General features: G+C 46.6%; 1 protein-coding gene across 1 annotated transcript; it reads left to right on the top strand.

The window, feature by feature from the left end:
• The first annotated feature begins 6,724 nt into the window (after nucleotides 1-6,724).
• GRK1 (G protein-coupled receptor kinase 1) lies at nucleotides 6,725-19,765 on the top strand. The gene is made up of 7 exons (XM_039878811.1): nucleotides 6,725-7,531; nucleotides 9,205-9,332; nucleotides 11,158-11,315; nucleotides 12,169-12,252; nucleotides 16,023-16,147; nucleotides 17,949-18,150; nucleotides 19,444-19,765. The coding sequence occupies exons 1-7, from the start codon at nucleotides 6,833-6,835 to the stop codon at nucleotides 19,740-19,742; spliced, it is 1,695 nt and encodes a 564-aa protein (XP_039734745.1). The 5' UTR covers nucleotides 6,725-6,832; the 3' UTR covers nucleotides 19,743-19,765.
• Nucleotides 19,766-21,025: the final 1,260 nt, after the last annotated feature.

The raw sequence follows: 21,025 nt of genomic DNA, 5'->3' as shown, positions 1-21,025 counted from the left end.
GGGACCCCAAGTACGGGGGCCTGAAGATCAGTGCAGCAATGTTGTCTGTGGAATAAATGCCACCCTTGTCTGTGAAGCATAGAGATGCTCTTGAAATGAGCAAAATGTGAACTCTTTCTAGAAGTCTTTGAACTAAACCTTCCCTGCTTGGTATCTGAATTCCCAGAAGCATAAAAGTATGTGCTGAACTGCATACATATTATCAGAATGACCTTCTCTGGACATGTGCCTATGGGGAGGAGAGGCAGGGGAGGGGACACTGGTAGAGGGCAGCTTCCCCCATTGCATGCTCTAAAAATGTAGGACTGATGCCTCATTAAGAGTGAGCTCCAGACGAAGTGTAGAGCGCACCCTCAGATTCCCAAGTGGGGAGCCTAGACTTCTACCCCCACCCGGCAGTAATGAGATGGAGCCCGATTCTCTTCTACTGCTGGAGTAGAGTCAGAGAAAGCCAGCTAAAACTGAAGGGACTTAGGAAAATGTCTAGATTTCAGTCGATAATCACTCATCATACTAAGAACCAGGAAAATTTCAAAACGAATTAAAATAAGACAATCATTGAATGGCAACATCGAGGTGACAGAGATGTTGGGGTTACCCAACAGAAATTTTAAAATAGCCATGACAAAATTATTTGAGTGAGCAATTATGAACCTGCTTGAAATAAATGAAGAAATAAAAGGCCTCAGCAAAGAAATTGAGTTTAAGGAAAGAAATAGAAGATACAAAGAAGAACTAAATGGAATTTTTATATTAAAATGAAGAATAACCGAAATAAAAGCTCAAAGAATCAGTTTCACAGTATAAGGGAGAGGGCGAAGGAAAGAATCTCTGACATGGAGGGAAAAAAACAATTGAAATGACCTTTTCTGAACAATAGAGAGAAGATAGACTTGGAAAAAATACATAGAGCCTCAGGGACCTAGGGGACCAGAATAAAAATCAAACATCTGTGCCATAAGAGTTCCAGAAAGAGAAAAGTAAGAGGGCAAGGCTGGAAACTACTCAAAGAAATAATAACTGAAAACTCCCCAAATTTGGCAAAAGACATACACTTACAGATTCAAGAAGCTAAGTAAATCCCAAACAGGAAAACCATGCCCCATCAAATCCATGCCAAATGCATCACAATTAAATTTCTGAAAATCGAAGACACACACACACACACACAAATCTAGAAAGCTGCCAGAGAAAAACCATCTGATGACAGAAGATTTCTTATCAGAAACTAAAAGAAAGTTGTACAGTATTTTTCAAATGATGAAACAAAAGTATTGTCAACCTAGAATTCTAAATGTAACAAAACATCTTTTAGGAATGAAGGGAGAATCAAGACATTCTCAAATGAAGGAAAAGTAAAATAATTTGCCACCAGTAGGTTTATCCTAAAAGGATGGCTATAGGAAATTTTCAAAACAGAAAGAGAACATTAAAAGAAGGCTTATTGGAGCACCAGGAGGGAAGAAATAATACAGTAAACAAAATATAAGTAAATACTGTAGGCTTTCCTTTTCTTCTTGAGTTTTCCAAATTATGTTTGATGGTTGAAGTGAAAATTATCATGTTGCCTAATATTGTTCCAAATTTATATAGCTGAAAAAATTAATTATAAAGAGAGGAAGATAAAAAGAGGTAAGATTTCTATATTTCACTCAAACTGATAAAACGAGAACAAAGGATATGAAAAATATGTATATATAATGCAGTGCCTATGGCAACCAATAAAAAACTATATAAAGAGACATTTAGAAATACTAAAATGAAAATTGAATTCTAAAAAATGTTCAAGAACCCACAGGAAAAAGAAAAAAGAAAACAGAAAAATGTAAAACAAAGCAAACAGAAAAATGACAGACTTGAGCTCTAACATAGCAATAATTACATTAAATGTAAATGGTCTAAACACACTGATTAAAAAACAGACTGACAGAGTGGGTTATATACCAACTATAAGAAACTCACCTTAAATGCAATGATATAAGCAGGATGAATGGGAAATGATGAAAGAAGATATATCACGCAAATAGTAACCAAATAAAGCAAGAGTGGCTGTAGTAATGTCATATAATATAGACTTCAGAGCAGAGAAAATTTCCAGAGACAAACATTATATAATTATAAAGGGTCAATTCACTAAGAAGATACAGCAATCCTGAATGTGTATGTGCCAAACAACAGAGCTTAAAATATGTAAAGCAAATTGACAGAATTTAAAGGAGAAAGAGACAAATCTACAATTTTAGAGATTTCATTGTTCTTCTCTCAACATTTGATAGAACAACTAAGCAGAAAATCAGTGTGGTTATAGAAGAACTCAACAATATCATCGACCAACAGGATGCCATTGACGTTTGTAAAATATTTCACCTAACTACAGCAAAATACACTTGCTTTTTAAGTGTTCGTGGAACATTTATCAACCTGGACCATATTCTGGGCCATAAAATAAAGCACAACAAATTTGAAAGAAATGAAATCATACAGAGTGTTCTATAACCACAATGAATCAAACTAAAAATCAATAACAGAAAGATAACAGAAAAATCTCAAAACATGTGAAAACTAAACAACACACTTCTAAATAATATATGAGTCAAAAAAGAAGCCTTAGAGAAATTTAAAATAATATATGGGACTGAATGAAGACGGAATATAACACTAAAATTTGTGGAGCACAGGTAAAGCCGTGTTAACAGAAAAATTTATAGCACTAAATGAATATATTAAAAAAGAGGAAAAGTCTCAAATCAAAAATCTAAGTTTCTACTTCAAAAACTTAGGAAGAGTGGGGCGGGGAGCAAGCAGGAGGAAGAGTGAAAAGATAAGAGGAGAAACCAATAAAATTAAAAACAAAAGCAAAAGAGAAAGTTAATGAAACAACAAAGAACTGGTTCTTTGAAAAGATCAATAAAATTGGCAAACCTATAGCAAGAGAGAAGATACAAATAACCAATATCAGGAATGAAACGTGGTATCACTACAGACCCTGCAGACATTAAAAAGATAATAAGAAAGTACTATACACAACTCTGTATATTTAAACTTGACAGCTTAGATGAAATGGACCACTTCCTCAAAGAACACAGCTTGTCCAATTTGAAATAGGTCATTTGAATAGCCTTATAGTGATTAAGAAAATTTATTGCGTAATTTAAAATCTCCCAACAAAGAAACCTCCAGGTCCTGATAGTTTCACTGGAGAATTCTACCAAATGTTTAATGAAGAACTACAAATTATGTATTATATTATATAGAAAATAGAAGAGAACATTTCCCAACTGATTTTATAAGACTAGTATTATCCTTATGCCAAAACCAGACAAAGACAGTACCAAAAAAGAAAACTACAGACCAATATCCTTCACAAATATAGACAGAAATAGCTATGGCAATCAAGACAGTGAGGTATGGTGGAGGGATAGACACAGAGACCAATGGAACAGAATAGAAAGCCCAGAAACAGGCCCATACTAATATGCCCAACTGATTTTTGACAAAGATACAAAGGAAATTCAAGGAAGCACAAAGGGCTTTTTCAATAAATAGAGCTGGAGCAATTGGACATCCACTGGCAAAAAATGAACCTTGACCTAAGTCTCATACTTTGTAAAAAAATTGACTCAAGGTAGATCATAGATTTAGATATAAAAATATAAAACTTTTTGAAAAAAAAACACGGGAGGAAAATCTACAAGATCTAGCACTAGGCAAAGAGTTCTTAGACTTGACAGCAAAAGTACAATTTATAAAAGGAAAGAAAATGATAAATTGGACTTTAACAAAATAAACTTTTGTTCTGTGAAAGCCATTGTGAAGGAGATGAAAAGACAAGCTACAACTTGGAGGAAGTATTTGAAAACCACAAATCCAATAAAAGACTCGTATCTAAGATAGATAAAAAACACTCAAAATAGCAAAAAAGCAAACAATCCAGTTAGAACATGGTCAAAAGACATGAAGAGACATTTCTCCAAAAAGAATATACAGATGACAAATAAACACATGGCAAGATGTTTAGTATCATTAGCCATTAGGGAAACACAAATTAAAACCATAAGATACCACGACACACATATCAAAATAGCTAAAATAAAAAATAGTGACAATACTAAATGCTGGGAGCATGCTGAGGAACTGGATCACTCATATGTTGCTGGTGGGAATGTAAAATGGTACAGCTGCTCTGGAAAAAAGTTGCCAGTTTCTTAAAAAACTAAACAAACAATTACCATACAACTCAGCAATTACACTCTTGGGCATTAATCTCAGAGAAATGGAAATTTATGTTCACATAAAAATCTGTACATGACTGTTCATAGCAGCTTTATTCATGATAGCCCCAAACTAGAACAATCCAGATGTCTTTCAGCAAGTGAATGGTTAAACCAACCATGGTCCGTCCTCACCATAGAATACTACTCTGCAATAAAACTACTGATCCACACGACAACCTGGATGAATCTCCGGAGAATTGTGCAGAGCGAAAAGAGCCAAACTCAAAAGGTTATTTACTGTACAATTCCATTTATAGAACATACTTGGAGTGACAAAATTATAGAAATGGAGAATAGATGAGTAGTTTTCAAGGATTCAAGAGTGTGTGGGGGTGGGAGGGAGGTGGGTGTGTCTATAAAAGGGTAAGAGGAGGGATCCTTGTGGGGACGGAACGTTCAGTGTGTTGTCTGTGTTAAGGTCAGTGTCCCAGCTGTGATTCTGTGCTTTAGTTTGGCAAGACATTGCCATTGTCAGAAATTGGGCGAAGGGTACATGTGATCTCTTTGGATCATTGCTTATAACTGCATGTGAATCTATAGTTATTCCCCTCAAAAAGTTAATTTATATAAGGAGAGAGGTCCCAGAGCTAAATGAGTTTGAGAAACACTGCATACTTGACCCCTATTAGGAAGCCAAGTTCACTCGAAAATCTCTAAATAAGTTCCTTGATAGGAAACATATTTAACTTTGTTTAACCCAATGCTTGCCCTTCCCCAGGATGTAGCTCAGTGTTAATCCAATGGGAGTTGTCTTCCTCAGACCCGGTTTCTCACAGTGAGTCCTGACTGACAATGTTAACACTAGCTGGGAGCTTGTGAGAGACCTTCTCCAGGCTACTAAAGCAGAATCTTTATTTTGGCAAGATCTTCGGGTGACCCAGGACACACTGTGGCAAACGCTAGCAGGGAGTGCTCCATTCTACAAAACACCATGGGCACCACTGTCTCATTTGAACCTTGATTGAGAAGGCAGAAAGGGGTTCAAGTGATTGGCCCAAGGTCATCTGTTATTAAGTGGCTGGGTTGGACCCTCCAACCCACCTGGTTGGGCAGAAGGACAATGCCTGCTCAGCCAGCAAGTTCTCATTTATGCCTTCCCAGGCCTATAGAGAAGCCCACCTGTCTTTCTGCACCCACTTACAGGATCTCACTGCCCTCCGAGACACTCCACTTCTCCTACCATGGAATAGATGGGTAGGCTGGGCAGCCCCCCAGCCTCTTTTGGCCATGGCATTCTTTGTTCTGAAACTCTTCATTTCCTTCCCTCATTAAACTATAACCAACCCCTTACTCAATTCTTGGCATCCTTTCCCAAACATTTGCTGAGCTCCTACTGTGTACTCGAACAGACAGACAAGGCTGTGACCTCATGAAGCTGACACTTCTTTTGGTCCCGGCATCCATAAATGTACTCCAGATGTGTCCCAGGTGTGCTCCAGGTATACCCAGATATGCCCCAGGTGTCTTTAAGTTGTGCTCCAGGTGACTCTCAGGAGTGTCCCAGGTATACCTCAGGTATATCCCAGATATGCCTCAGGTATGTTCCAGGTGTGCCCCTGATGACTCTAAAGCATGCTCCAGCTGTGCTCCAGGTGCGTCCTAGGTGTGTCCCTGGACTCTTTATTCCCCTCTCATTCCTGCCTCTCTGTGTGTGGGGCCTCAGCACTGGGTATAGCTCGGGGGTCTCCTGCTTCCCTGTCTAATGTCACCTGAACGCTTCTCTTGGCATTTTGGCTTTTTGGGCACAGTCCAGGTAAGAGAGGGAACTGATGTGGAGCTGACCCTCAGCAAGCGCCAGGGTCACCTTCAGTCCTCAGAGCCAGCGGCGTGCCTTGGGAGCACAGCTGCTCTCAGTGTCAGGTCAGGACGAATGTTAGTCTTCACATACTGATCGGTTCCCTGGGCCAGTGGTCTCACCAGGGGACACCCCAGGAAGCTGTTCACTATGGTTTCTCTCTCTCTAAACTTCTATTATCAGCAGGTTTTCTTCTCTTGCTGTTTTTCCCTAAGAAGAAAATGAAATACACTAGGAAAAAAACCCAGCCATCTTTATAAATTGATGTTTCTCCTGGTGCTCCCTTCGCCCTTCAGTTCAGCCTTGCGTCCTCTCGAGAAAGCAAACAGGAGGTCTGCCTGGCTGCTGAGACCAGAGGGCTGCACGGGGCAGCTCAGAATGACTCCGAGGGGGACTTCAGTGAGGTGCACCTGGGGGTCCCGGGGTCGGTCAAGACAGAGGCAGCCTCAGAGGAAGGAGTAGGCCGACCGGCCATCTAATCCTTCTGGGAGCGGCTTAGGGGATTGTCTTTTTCTGGCACCTGCTCGTTGCCCTGAGTGTGTCCTCCATAACCCCGGGCTGGGATTTAGCCTGAGCTGTCAGCTGGGTTACCTGGGTGCTCCTGGTGTGGCCCCCAGTTATCTTTGTACCAGCTGGGACGCCTCCTGTCCCTAGAGCCAAGAACGGGCACAGGCCAAGGGCAGTGGGTCAGGCCCACTCTGGACACGGGTACTGAAGGTTAGCCTATGGCCTGTGGTGCCTGAGGGGGGAGGTGGGCTCCAGGATGGATTTCGGGTCCTTGGAGACAGTGGTCGCCAACTCTGCCTTCATCGCCGCCCGGGGCAGCTTCGATGGGAGCAGTGCCCCGTCCTCCCGGGACAAGAAGTACCTGGCCAAGCTCAAGCTGCCTCCTCTCTCCAAGTGCGAGAGCCTCCGGGACAGCCTGAACCTGGAGTTCCAGAGTTTGTGCTCGGAGCAGCCCATTGGCAAGCGGCTCTTCCAGCAGTTCCTGAAGGCCGATGAGAGGCACGTGCCGGCCCTGGAGCTCTGGAAGGACATCGAGGATTACGACACGGCTGATGACGACCTCCGGCCGCAGAAGGCCCAGGCCATCCTGGCCGAGTACCTGGACCCTCAGGCCAAACTCTTTTGCAGCTTCCTGGATGAAGGAATAGTGGTGAAGGTCCGGGAGGTGCTTGTGGCGAGTGGGAATGGGCTCTTCCAGCCCCTCCTGCAGGCCACCCTGGCCTACCTGAGCCAGGCCCCGTTCCAAGAATACCTGGGGACTCTGTACTTCCAGAGGTTCCTGCAGTGGAAGTGGCTGGAGGCCCAGCCCACAGGGGAGGACTGGTTTCTGGACTTCAGGGTCCTTGGGAAAGGTGGCTTTGGGGAGGTGTCCGCCTGCCAGATGAAGGCAACTGGCAAGATGTATGCATGTAAAAAGCTTAATAAGAAGAGGCTGAAGAAGAGGAAGGGGTACCAGGTGGGCAGCACAGCCGTTCACAGCAGAGGGCATGCTCTTAGCTCTGGTGGATGGGTGGGTCAGTGGGTGGGGAGGGTCCTCAGCTGCGTTGTCCAGCTTCATGCCGTACCCCTTAGCTGGCTGGCTGGCTCGCTCATCTTGCCTTTTGGACACAGAACCTCTCCTGTCACGCGGCCATTGGCTGGTGTCTAGTTCATCTACGTCTCTTTGTCCTGAGTCAGCCCTGTCTGAGCCAGGCAGCCGAGCCGAGTGCTTGGTGCAGGGCGGAGTGGCGGGAGGAGGTGGTGTGTGGGCTCTGTGGCCCTCTCGGCCTATGACTCAGCTTGTCCAACTGCTCTTAACCACGAGCCTCACACTGCACACAAACGGGGTTTGCTGACATCCCTCCTCAGAGAGCCTTCATATTTGTTAGTGTGGATGACGCTCCACATTTTATTATCCTTCTCGTTTTTTTTTTTTTTTTAGCAACACCACTAAGTACAGTGGCAGTGTTAGGGGAGACTGTGGGAAATTGTTCTCCAAATCTTTACTCCAACTTTCTGAAACTTACTCACACCCTGGCTTTTGCTATGATGGACAACACACAGGGAATGGAGCCAGGGCTGGTGCCGGTCCTTTACGTGAGGCCGAGCCTGTCCACGATGCCGGGTGTGGGCTGTTCCCCTAGTGCAGCTGTTTCGCAGGGTCGGGAAGTGAATGGAGGCACAGGCAGGTCGCTCTGAGTGGGGTCTGCTCTCTTTAACTGGAGTCAGAACCCATTTAGGCAGGATCAGCGAAAGCTGCTTAGTGTCTTAGGAACTCATCTCCCAGCCTCACGTTCTGTCCTCATGGCTCTTTGTCCCTTTCCTGCTGCACAGTGCAGACTTGGGTTGTGGACAAATGCAGCTTTTTGGGGCATACGGCAGCCACCACAGAGCACCCCTCCCCAGGGGGTTACTTCATGGTGCTCTCCCCCATGGGACTTTAGGGGGAAGCAGTTATTCCTCACAGCTGGCTGCCTGTAATTTTAACTCAACAATTAGAGTACTGCCATCTCTTCTCTCCCGAGTTCAGGACCTTCCTTGGACTTTATACACAGTAAAGTCAACCTAAAATCTTCCCGTGTGGTGTGGATAGAAAGGGGCCTTCTCCAACATCAAGAATTCCTCCTTCGGAAAGGGAAGCTGCTTTCCTTGTCCAAACACAACTTTGAAAAGCATGTTAAATAGATTTTATGACATTTTAAAATAAAGATAGAAAATGGACAGAGATGCAGTGTGGCTTGGGACCTCGGCTATCCTCTGCTGTCCAGAGAAGAGGGGCTGACATTGCAGCAGGGCAAGCCGGTTAGATGTAGGGAAGGGCTGGCTGGAAAGTCAGCCAAAGGATGTGCTGGAGACTTCACCTGGCATTTTTAAGACTTGTTAGCTGAAGCCGCCCTTGTTGGAGGCTCCGGGAAACCGGAAGTCCTCTGTACATAATGAATTTGCACGTAAGATTTTATCCCTAAAATGGCGGGAGTGAGGCATGTTTACAAGTTATTTGCAATTACTTTGAGCAAACTACCATAAAAATATATTTGCAACTCTGTTTCTAGTTTACTGTGACATTTTCTGACTTGTGAGACTTGGTCTTTTATGACAATGTCACTTCTCTGCCTAAACCTGGGTACTTTTCAACATCTTGCTTTTCAGGGTGCTATGGTAGAGAAGAAGATTCTAGCAAAAGTACACAGCAGGTTTATAGTCTCTCTGGCCTATGCGTTTGAAACCAAAACTGACCTCTGTCTGGTGATGACCATCATGAATGGAGGCGACTTAAGGTAAACGGGGGTTCTCTCTTCCATGTGGGAGCTGGGACGGGGAGGGCTCGAGTGGTTGAGTTTTGGTCCCTGGGGCCCAGTGGGGCTCCTTCCTACCTGCAGAGCACATGGTGACATTTGATGTGCCCTCGTCGAAATCCTCCGCTCTTTATCTTCTGGTTGCTGATACTTGAAATGATGTGTCCTTAGTCCCATGTGAAATTAAGGCTCTCTAGACCCTAGGTTTGTGTGGATGGTGGGAAGCAGTGAATGGGATGGGTAGCAGGATCATGTGGTGCTAGTTGGATGGATGAATAAAGGGGCGCTTGGGACCTCATGGGGGCTGAGGCCTTGTATTAAGAGGAATATAAATGAAGATAAACTTCATCAACAGCCCACTCTTGCGGATGATGGAAGAGCTGGAAACGTGATGTGGCCAACATTGGGAACCTTGGCTTTGTCATTCAGTGGAGGAGAGAATGGGGGGTTTCAGTTCTGTACAGTGCCTGGATCTGCCAGGGATCTGAGGGCCTGGCCCTGGGCTCCCGGGGGAATCAGACTACTGGCTTCAGAGAGGAAAAGACCCACTTGCTGGTTGGGCAACCTCGCCACTCTTGCCTCAGTGTGCCGGTGTGTAAAATGAGGATAAAGAATATCACTGGTATTCAAACGTTGTTGTGGGGTGTGGGTTAACACAAGCGAGACACTTAGGAGAGTGTCACAGTCACTTACACAAAAGGGGGCGTTGCTATTGGTGTTCTTTGCAAGATCCTGCACTTCTATTATCCCATCTAGTTTCATCTCCAGTGAACTTTGCCAGGTAAGTTGGTTGGCTTCATTTTCCAGATGAAGATTCTAAGGTCTTGACTAAGTAACCCATGTAAGGTTACACAAAAGAGGATCGGAAGGGTCTAGGAAGTGCAAATCACATGACAGAGTAGGAATGATCATGATACTATACTACATTACATTATACTATACCATACTACACTATACTACACTATATTGTATACTATAATAAATTATACTGCATATAGTAAACTAAAATACTCTATCACACTATAATACACTATACTACATTAAAAACCTATACTATACTATAGTATACTGCAGTATACTATACTATGCTATATATACTGTACTATACTATACTATAATATAAATGTAATATGAAAGCCATTTTTGTTATTATTCCAGCTATCTCATGCTCAGGCTGATTTGAATGTTTCTCTATTTTTTTTTTCTTTTAAGTTTTCTGGTCTGCCTCTATTCTCCCATGTTGCTATTCAGTTTAAGTAATTTATTTCTGTTTATTTGTTAACATGGTAGTGGGAAACATGACAGGAAAGTTATAGGGGAGGCTGGAGGCTGGGAGGGAGGCCCTACTGTGGGTCCCCTGAGGAGTCTGTGTGTTCGAGTCAGGGGAAGTAGCCAACACTCACGTGGCTCTGTGCTAGCTACTTATATTTGAGGTAACTCGGGTGCTTCTGCCTTCTTCCACCCTCACGCATTCGATTGGTCAGCTGGTGATGGTGAAATGGCTCTGGGGCCCATCTCCCGGCCTCTGCAGGCCAGCACTGGAGAGGCAAGAGAGACGAGTGCCCTTCGCTGCCCCGTTTCTCTCCTCTAATGCTTGTGGCGAAGGGTCTATGAGGGGAACGGGGTCATGGCATTGCCACAGGCTCTTTGCGCTGGACAGTGAGGCCCCAAAATGACCACTTTGCTGACACAACATGGTATTTTGAGGCCCTCACTATTTTCCCAAGATTTTACTTCCATCAAGACTGTGGTCACACTCTTGTGGTTGTGCCAGAAAAGCATAGGCCTCCGCATAGTCTGCCTCCAGGTACCACATCTACAATGTGGATGAGGAGAACCCCGGCTTCCCGGAGCCTCGCGCCATCTTCTACACGGCCCAGATCATCAGTGGCCTGGAGCACCTGCACCAGAGGGGCATCGTCTACCGAGACCTCAAGCCTGAGAACGTGCTTCTGGACAATGACGGTGAGGCGCCTCCCCTCGCCTGGCCTCCCCTTCCACCTTCCCCTCAGCCCTACTTGCTTCTGTGGCTCCGTGGGTCACCTATAGGGGGTTGGGCTGATTTTGATAAGTGCTCATCAGAGCCTTATTTATTAATTTTTTAAAAATTAATTTACTTTTTAATTGAAGAAATGATTTAAATTTTTCCCCCATCTACCTCCCTCCTCCCGCCTCTGGTTCATCAGAGCTTTAAGCAGCACGAAGACACATCTTAAGTTTGTTTATTGTCCATTCCGCCATTTTGCGATAGAACAGCATAGTCTCCAGATGAAGATTTTTGGGTGGACTTTGATGAAATGTGGTGCATAATTAGGCACTTAGGTCTATAGGGAGTTAATCCAGGATATCTATTGTGCCTGGAACTATTGGCAAATAGTTGATATTTTATGGCCAAATCCTCACTCTGTCACTCTTTTCTTTTTGCTTCCTGTGTGAAGTCACTCTCGTTCCCTCTGTACTTTGGATGGGGAGCAGAGGCACTTGGGTGCTGAGGCCTTGGGCCTCTCTGCCCTGGAGTGTACACGTGTGTGCATGTGGGTGAGTGTATGAACATGCATGTGCATGTGTCCACCCTTGTACATGTGTGTCGGCATGTATGCATATGTGTGTGCACGCACAGGTACATGTGTGTGAGCAGGTGTAGTTATGTGTGCACGTACGTGTACATATGTGCACATAAGTGTGAGCATGTACATTTGTGCATGCACATGTGTGCATGTGTGCAGAGGCTGGCTCTTGGCTCCTGCGGACTCCAGCAATACCAGGTGCCTTTGTTTCCTGGAGCCACATGTAATCTCAGCCCATGTTTGTTTTTCAGGCAATGTTAGAATTTCTGACCTTGGACTGGCCGTGGAGCTAAAGGAAGGGCAGACCAAGACCAAGGGCTATGCAGGGACCCCAGGTAAGGGCCTGAGGGCAAGAATTAGGGTAGCCTGTCCTAGGGGGCGGGGCAAGGCTCTGGAGGTCCTAGGGGTCACCGTGGCTGGGAAGATGACAGGAGAGGGCAGAGGTTTTGTAGGAGAGTGGCTCCCTCATCCCTCAGAATGAAAAACCAAGGAGGCTGGCTAGTGTGCTTGCACAGCTGCAGCACAAGCTTGCCCCCACTGTGGGGACAACCCCTCCCCACCTAAAAATCATTATTTGTTTTGACACACTGCGCCCTCTATGACGAAAGCTTTCGCCTTCAGCGGCTTTCTTGTTTTGTGTCACAGAATCCTCCCAATCCTTGGACTTTGTGCTCTTTCGGGGTTGGTACCTGTCACCATAGTGAGTCTGTCCTCATCTGCGGCTTTACTTAGGCAAAGATCCTATCTTGAATTTTTCTGGATCCTCAACCAAATCTATGAAGTTCGCTCCCAGGTGTGAGTCTATGAGTGGAAACACCACTCATGTATTTCCAGGAGACCCAGATCATTAGGAGAAAGCCCCAGGGGACCTCAAAGCCAGGATTTAAACTAATTTGACCTCAAGATTACTGCTGACCCTGTTTCTGCCGCGTGCGAGGGCCCCACCCGCCACCAGAGGTCCCCGTAGGCTTTTGCTGTGGCTGCCAAGCCTCTGCTTTACTCTGAAGAGAGGGACTGCAGCTTTCCAGGCCCGAGGTTCTCTTGACCCTTGCGTGAGGACATTGCCCCGAGCATTTGGGGTCAAGTGCAGGGAATGACCCTCAAATAGCTGCAGCAAATGCCGAAGTTAAGGTGTAAGAAAGCTGGGGCATCCAGCAAAGCCACAGGGGCTGCCTTCTAGATCCTTCTTCTGGCCCCTGTGCACCCACCCTCCCAACCCTAGGCCCCACCTAGAGACAGAGCCTCTGAGCCTCTGCAATTGACTGTAAACAGGGGACTCACTTTGGATAGTGCTGTGCCAGCCCAGTGGGACATGTAGTGGAAATATAAGGCATGCTCTCTGTCCCCAGTAAGTTTCCAGCCTGGAGGGGAAGATGAGTCAATATGCAGAAGAATTAGTAGCTAGACTGAAGTAGTAGTCATTCATTCATTCATTCATTCATTCACACAACAAATATCTGTTGGCGCTTGCTTTGCCCCAAGAGTTACATAAGACCCCCAGGATACAAAAAGGTGTAACATTTGGGACTGAGTTGAATGAAGCAGACTAGGGGTGCCTGTGGTCTGGCTGCCCTGTTTTAATCTAGAAACTGTGGTCAGTTGGACATGGCTTTCTCACAGAGTCTGGACAGTAATATAAGTCCCTGAAAAGCAGAACTTACAAAGATGCATTCAGGGCCAGGAGGTTCTATAGAATTTGACTCTCGTAACCTCTTTGGGGAGAATCGATTCTTATGTCACATCAACTTGGTCGGCGTTGCCAAGAAAGTCTCCCTCTTGGAAGCTTACCATGAGCATGGGTACATTGAAGGAACAGAAATAAATGGACCCAATTAGCTTCATTTACCTCAGAATGTCTAAAGTCATCCAAGCACAGAAGCCACCCCATGCCAGCCCATAACACTTACCCCTGGTGCCAGGGGAGAGAACTATGGCCCCCAGAAACTGGCTTGTTTATCCTTCCCAGGTGCTGGGCTGGCCTCTGCATGGTGGCAGTTAGGAAGTTAGACAGTTGGGAGGCCCAAAGTTTACTGACTTTCAAGATGTGGAGCTCAGAACATGGCCCCAACTCCCCAAATGTGGCATGTACCTGGCATTGGAGCAGATGAGACAAAGGTGGGCATCCGACCTGCTCTTGGAAGTTGGATTCCTCCAGACACAGACATCTGACAAGTTCTTACTTGCTTCGCTGAACATGGCATTTTTTTCTTTAAATCAGAGAGAGGAACAAAGCACATGGTTAGGAACATGTGAGTCACACAGCATAGTACGTGGGCACACGGACCCAATACTGGGCTGCACAGGTGGACTTCAGGCCCCAAGACGATCCGTCTCTGTGAACTTGGAGAGTCACCTATACTTCCTCAGCCATAAAAAGGTCACGATTACTCCCCACCGAGGTAATATTGGAAGTGAGAAGACAGTGGGAAATGTCTTAAAAATAAGAGGGAAAATGATTTCTCACCTAGAATTTATACTCAACCGAACTATTAGTTAAATATTGAGGCACAATAAATAAAAGCATGTTCAAACACAAAAGTTCTGAAGAACTTACTTCCTTAGCATCCTTTTTTTCAGGAAGCTACCTTACCAAAATAAGGGAGTCAACGAAAAAGTGGTGTATCTGGGAGGGAGGACACAGAGAAGCAAAGGGTTTCAGGATGACAGGAAGATTCTAGGCTACTGGCCGTACCCCAGAATCCCGATTAGAGACGGTAAGAAGGTTCCAAGAGACTTTCTCATGAGGATAGAATTGATAAAATATTTAATATATCAGAACATGACAGGGATTAGAGAATTGTCCAAGAATTTAGGGTCACATTGACAATAAGGACATAGATAACTAAACAAATGAAAGAAAAGATAAGATAACCTGGGAAAACCACTAAAAACATGTCAGGAAGGACATATGAATGGGTTTTAGTTTTGGTTCAGTAGGGGATAGTGAGAGCCGAGTGCTGACCAGCCAGATGATGTATCAGGACGAGGAGGACGGAAAGCGTCTGCGTGGCGGTGGAGGAGAGAGGGATAGAACTTCAGCTTCCAGAGCAGGGAGTCAAGCGAGGAGGCCCCCATGGGACTTGCAAAACCTGCAATATAAGTATGTGATTTAGAGGTATGGATATTAGTTCTAAAATAACCAGCTCAAACAATTCTGAGATGACGATGAGGTGAAGGAGGAGGGGTCAGGGTACTAGTATTTTTAGAAACAGACCTTGTAGAATTAGCTAATTCTTAATACGCCTGTATAATTTTGGGACAGATGAAAACCGAGTTACAGAAAGACGATTAGGTGGATTAGCAGTGGGTTTAACCACCATACCAAAGGACGATGTAGTGAATGGGAGGTCAGATGCCTGGGTTTGAATCCTACTTTGTTACCTATTATCAATGTTACTGTGAGCAAGATAGTTCTCTTATGATAAGGAAAAGTAATGGCACTTACTTCCTACTTAAAGGAGATCACTTTGCACCTTCACCTGGCACACAGTAAGCGTGGAATACGGGTCAGCTAGAATAAGTGCTACTTATGGGTGCCAATATACCGACTCACATCAGTCAAAAACAAGGCCTCCTTGAGTGCTAATAGCCTGGCCTTAGTGGGCACCCCTCAGCTTCAGGTGTGGCCCCTGAGACAGTACCCTCCCTCTTTGGAATATCTTAGCTTAAATTTGTACTTTTGTGCTCTTTCAGGAAGCATCCCGTAGTGCCTGTCTCTGCAACCCTTATGCCACACACACCTTTGACTCCACAGGTCTGAGACCACCACTCTGTCTGTCATGGGGTATTAAAAGGGAGATGAGGCTTCACACCATGTGTGGAGAGCATGGTTCTCAACCAGGGCTCAACTGGCAATTCTGGAGACGTTTTTGGTCGCCACGACTGAGGGATACTAACTAGTGGGTGGAGGCCAGGGATGCTGCTCAGCACCCTAGAGTGCACAGGGCAGTCTCATCACAGAGAATTTTATGCCTCAAATATCATAGCGTGAGAACCCTGCACTACGTGCACGTGGGAGCATCAGTTCTGCGACTACCAGGACAGGGTAAGTGCTCCCTGCCGTGCAGCTGTGTCTCTGACTGTGCCCTGTGCTCTTGCCCGGCAGGTTTCATGGCCCCTGAGCTCCTGCGGGGCGAGGAGTATGATTTTTCCGTGGATTACTTTGCCCTGGGGGTCACGCTGTATGAGATGATTGCAGCCAGAGGACCCTTCCGAGCCCGGGGAGAGAAGGTAGGAGGTGGCCCAGCCAGTGTTCCTGCAGCTGTTCTGGGGTTGACCCTTTTTGTTGGGGGAGATGCTCAAATCTTAAGCACTAGGCTTCTTGTGGTAGGTCCTTTCTGAGCAGAGGAGAGGGAACATAGACTTCATTTCATGTAGCTCCCGGCACTAAGGAGCATTTCAGGTGCCTTCATCTTTCCAAACCCACTGCCACGATCAGCGCTCAGTACCACCTGCCCTGCCCCACCTAGCCGCCTGGTCCCTTTGATGGCCTTCGTGCTCTTCACTGCAGGCGAATGCTAAGAACATTCTCCCATGATGCTAAGAACCTGCAGGCCTTGAACCAGGCACAGCACAGCAGCTTTTCTGAATGTTTTGGAGAAAAGTAGACATCGCATGCTGTGCCATGACCCCTGGCCTCCCACGCTCCTCGTTTCTCTCCTTTGTGGTCTGCCCCAGGCATCTCTGTGACCTGGGAATGAGGAGGCTGGATGGGAAAGGAGGCACCTCCGGGGGCCCGGTGTGAATGGCAGTCTTTAGACGTGGCCCCTCTCTTGCCCATTCTCACTGCCCCTTGGCCTGTATGCAGGTCACGTCCACCACTTTCTTTTGCCTGGACCTCTCAGTGTGTCCCCTCCCCGCCCCGCCCCCGCTCCCCTGCCATACCAGGTCCCCACTCCTATCCCTTAAGACAATTGTGAAACAAATTATGTCCCCAATATTCCAAGGGCAGAGAATCCCCACATGACTAAAACAATGAGTCACTCTGTGTCTCTGCAACGCCACCTTGAACCCTAGTAACCAATTCTTTCTCCTGACTTTCAACAGCTCAGAAGAACAAAGTAAAACAAAATGGTATGAGATCCACATGCAGGTAGAGACAGCCATAGGCCATGCTAGAAGCTCCCAACTCTCACCTCAGTTTTCGCTGATCTCACAGCCCCAACCACAACCCCTGTTCTCTGTGTGTGAGTGAGCATGGTGAGCTATGAGATGCGCATAGTGACCCAGCAGAGGTCCATCTGTACCATAGAATCCTACCTTGGTAGCAACAAGAAAGAGGGAACCTAAGTATACTTATAACATGAATGGGTCTCAAACCTGTTACATGAAATGAAAGAAGCCAGACATGGAAAAGTAACTCTGAATGATTTCATTTCTAGGAAATTTTAGAAAAGCCATATCTAATCCATCATGAGAGAAAACGGGTCAGTGTTTTCCTGAGGTAGGGGTGGAGATGGGCTGCAGAGGACACAGGGTACTTTGGGGCAATAGTGGGGGATGTTCCATGGAGACTGATCGAAACCCTTCACTGGGGTCACTGAAGATAGAGCTTTGTGGTATGTAAATTACACTCCATAGAGCTGATTCAAAATAAGGTGCCGTAGACACACCCTCAGATTTCTATCCAGTTAGAAGACCTCTCTGCCAGCTCAGGTCTATAAAGTAGACTTTTTATTTTCTGTTATTCTTATTTTCTCCATTGGGTAAGAAATAATTATGTAATGTGCCAAGGCATCAGCCAGAGTTCCCTAAACTACACTGCACCCCGACTTTGAATGGCATCTTTAGGGTTTCCTCCTTCGACTTGAGATATTGAGCCCTTTAACTGGTACTATTTGGGGAAGAGGTGTGCACTCAGGTGTTTACTGTCGCCTCCGCTCCGGTATGGGTGAGGGCAGGCTTCTTCCTGTGAGGAGTGCGAGCCGGGGCACCAACAGGGGCTGTCCAATCTCCTGGAGCCTGACATGCCAGCTCTGGCCTTTTTGGTGGGTTCCCAGGAATTTAATGTGATACGTGTCCCACTGCACAGGTGGAGAACAAGGAGCTCAAGCAGAGGATCCTCTCAGAGCCAGTCAAGTACCCGGACAAGTTCAGCCAAGCCAGCAAAGACTTCTGTGAGGCACTGCTGGAGAAGGACCCAGAGAAGCGCCTGGGGTTTAGAGACGGGACTTGTGATGAGCTCCGTGCCAACACCCTCTTTAAAGACATTAACTGGAGACAGCTTGAGGCTGGTACTGTCAGCACGCTTTTGGATCTAGCGGGAGGGCGTGGCGAAGAGGATGGGTCTGTTAGGTGACCCTTGCTTGCCGTTAGCATCTCCTAGGTTTAGCTCGATGTCAGCAGAGTAGGAACGGCCTGGGTGATGCTCTCCCAATAGCTGCCCTTGGACCAAGTAACACCACCACTCTCTACTGCTCTGTTCATCCCCCACACACCCCAGGACTGGGTGTTAATTGATTAGATCTCTTGGGAAACCTGCTGGAGGCCGGTCAAATTTGGATAGGATATGTAGTGAATGTGCTGGCTTACCTTTGAACTAAAGACCCGAACCTGCTGTTTTGCTTTTCTACACCTTATTCTTTCAAGGAGCTCATGATTGCTCGAGCTGTCTCCTTGGGAGAAATTCATTCATTCAACCAGTATTTGTTATCAAGTGTCATGTGCAAGATCCATGTGTACATGTGTGTGCTTGTGTGCATGTGTGCGCTTGTGTGCATGTGTGCGTTTGTGCACGTATGTCTGAAAGAGAGAAGTGTAGGACATAGCCAACCACCCCCGCCCCCCGAGAACCCACAGACAGGATATGTAAACATGTGACTAGATGGCAAGGGCCCCAAGGTGACAGAGCTGTATGTAGTAGATGGCCCAATAAGAAAAGTTATTTTTTCAAGGAAGGGTCAGAACAGAGGCAGCTCCCAGTTGATCTAAAGGTGGGCTCTGCTAGGGAGTGTTGTCAAGACTGGTCCAGGATGGGGTGAGGTCAGGCAGCTCTGAGAGATCAGAACCAGGAGGCACTGGAGCTAGGATGTTAGTCCTGAGGATGCTGCAATGGTGTGGCAGCCCAGGTTCCAAGTGCTGAGAGGGGAGACAAAGCGAGAGGCGAGAAGAAGGAAGGGTTAATCTCGGTGAGGGTCCTGGGTGACTGAAGTTCTGGATCTGGTGACTGGATAATCACAGGTTAGAAAGAAAAGCTTGCTTTGGAAAGAAGATGCGGGGGTCAGCTCTGGGCGTGTTGGGTTCTAGGTGTCCCATCTGCAGACAGCAATGCGCGGGGAGACTGGCACTAGAGCGTGGGTGTGGGGTCTGCAGAGAGGGTGTGTGCGGCAGCACAAGGGGAGGAGATGGTGAGGGGAGAGAACACGCTGTCCTTCGTGACAAGGCTCTGTGGGGGATGCCCAGGACCCTCTCGGATGTGCTGTTTGTTAGTGGTTGGGATACTCTGGGAAGGGCAGCAGTGAGACTGAGGCAGAGCAGATTCTCGGCAGATGCCTGTCTCATGCTCTGTGTGTTCTGTCTTCTGACAGGAATGCTGATACCCCCATTCATCCCAGACTCCAAAACTGTCTATGCAAAGAACATCCAGGACGTAGGGGCCTTTTCCACAGTCAGAGGTGTGGTCTTCGACAAAGCGGATACAGAATTCTTCCAGGAATTTGCCACTGGCAACTGCTCCATTCCCTGGCAGGAGGAGATGATTGAGACAGGCGTCTTTGGGGACCTGAACGTATGGCGTGCTGATGGGCAGATGCCCGATGACATGAAGGGAGTCACTGTGAAGGAGGCTGCTCCCTCGTCCAAGTCAGGAATGTGTCTGGTTTCCTAGAGGTGGAGGAAAAGGAACCTTCCTCCTCTGCCCGCAGGGACAAACACGCCTTTGTGAGTCAGCCAAGCCCACCCTGGTGACAGGCAGCTCTCTGGGCCAGGCCACCAGTGTGGCTGTGACTCTCACAGCACCGTCAGGAGAAAGGAAGCTCAGAGCAGCCAGACTTTCCAGCCCTGGGGTCAGGAGCCCCAGCTTGTACATAGTCCACTTCTTTTGCCCCACTTCACTTAAAAGAGATACCACAGTGGTTCCCGGACAGAATATACCAACAAAGTATAACTCTCCAGGCTCTTGTGTGGACATGCAAGCTAGTAGTGGTGTTCCGTAGCCAGGGTGAATGGCTGCTTAGATGAGAGGATGCTCAATTTGGGTTTCCTGACATCTTAACTGCAACTTTCCAGAGCCCTGTCCTCATGGGCAGCCTTCTCTTGGTTGGTCCAGGGGTTGGCAAACCACGGCTCTCGGGCTCCTGGGTACGACCAGAGGGGCCTGGACTGTTAGCCCCAGCCTGGTCCTCCTTCATGCCCAGCTCCTGGCCACCTGCTGCCTGGCCACTCCAGGGCCCAGGGCATGGAGTCATCCATCTGCTCCCCCTGCCAAGTGGATCTTGACAGCTTTGGAGGGTTGCTGGCCAAACTGGGACCCAACTACCTCCTAGTTTGTCTAGAGCCTCTGTAGGAAAGATGACTTGTCTTCTGAGCCATTGCGTGTGGTATAGGTGACTGTTAGGTAGAGAGACTCTCTAGTTTTGTGGAGACATTTCAAGTGTGTTCTTTAGAGTTACCTTATGAACATGAAGACTTTACCTTGAACTGGTGAAATAAACCCTACCAGGACGATCCTTCTTTCCTGACTGCATGTGTGGTATTACATGTAGAGTCATAGAATGCTCTGGAAAGGCCTTGGAGAGGCATCCAGTGCTTTTTGCTTTGTGATCTGAAACCATTACCTGTACATCTCCCTGGGCAAGCCCATGATGAGAGACCTGGGGGCTGAGGAATGCTGAGATGTGGGCAGGACAAATCTCTGTGCCCTCCTTCCCTAAGTCTTGTTTTCTAGAATGGTGCACATTGGTTAGGTAACAGCTATAAATTTCATTTCACTATATTCTCATGCAAGGAAGACCCATTTCTGATTTTTCCAAAGCTATTTATTCTGCTCTAGGTCCCCATGGCCCTAAAGAGTGATTTAAGCGGACTTAGCTGTGTGGCTGGAGGCCTGGCCCTGAACCCCTCTTTCTATCATCGTAATGTCTGTCCAGGTCCCAAGGTGCCTGAAGGGAG

The sequence above is a fragment of the Pteropus medius genome, unplaced genomic scaffold (genome assembly GCF_902729225.1).
Source record: "Pteropus medius unplaced genomic scaffold, Ma_sr-lr_union100, whole genome shotgun sequence".
Classification (NCBI taxonomy): Eukaryota; Metazoa; Chordata; class Mammalia; order Chiroptera; family Pteropodidae; genus Pteropus; species Pteropus medius.
The sequence above is the reverse complement of the archived record's forward strand: the minus strand, read 5'-3'. Positions and strand labels throughout refer to the sequence as shown.

What these genes read in the sequence shown, in the direction of transcription:
- GRK1 (XM_039878811.1), top strand. Translation starts at nt 6,833, where the DNA reads ATGGATTTCGGGTCCTTGGAGACAGTGGTCGCCAACTCTGCCTTCATC. An exon ending in AGAAGAGGAAGGGGTACCAG is followed by an intron (nt 7,532 to 9,204) that starts GTGGGCAGCACA and finishes CTTGCTTTTCAG; the next exon opens with GGTGCTATGGTAGAGAAGAA. An exon ending in GGGCTATGCAGGGACCCCAG is followed by an intron (nt 12,253 to 16,022) that starts GTAAGGGCCTGA and finishes CTTGCCCGGCAG; the next exon opens with GTTTCATGGCCCCTGAGCTC.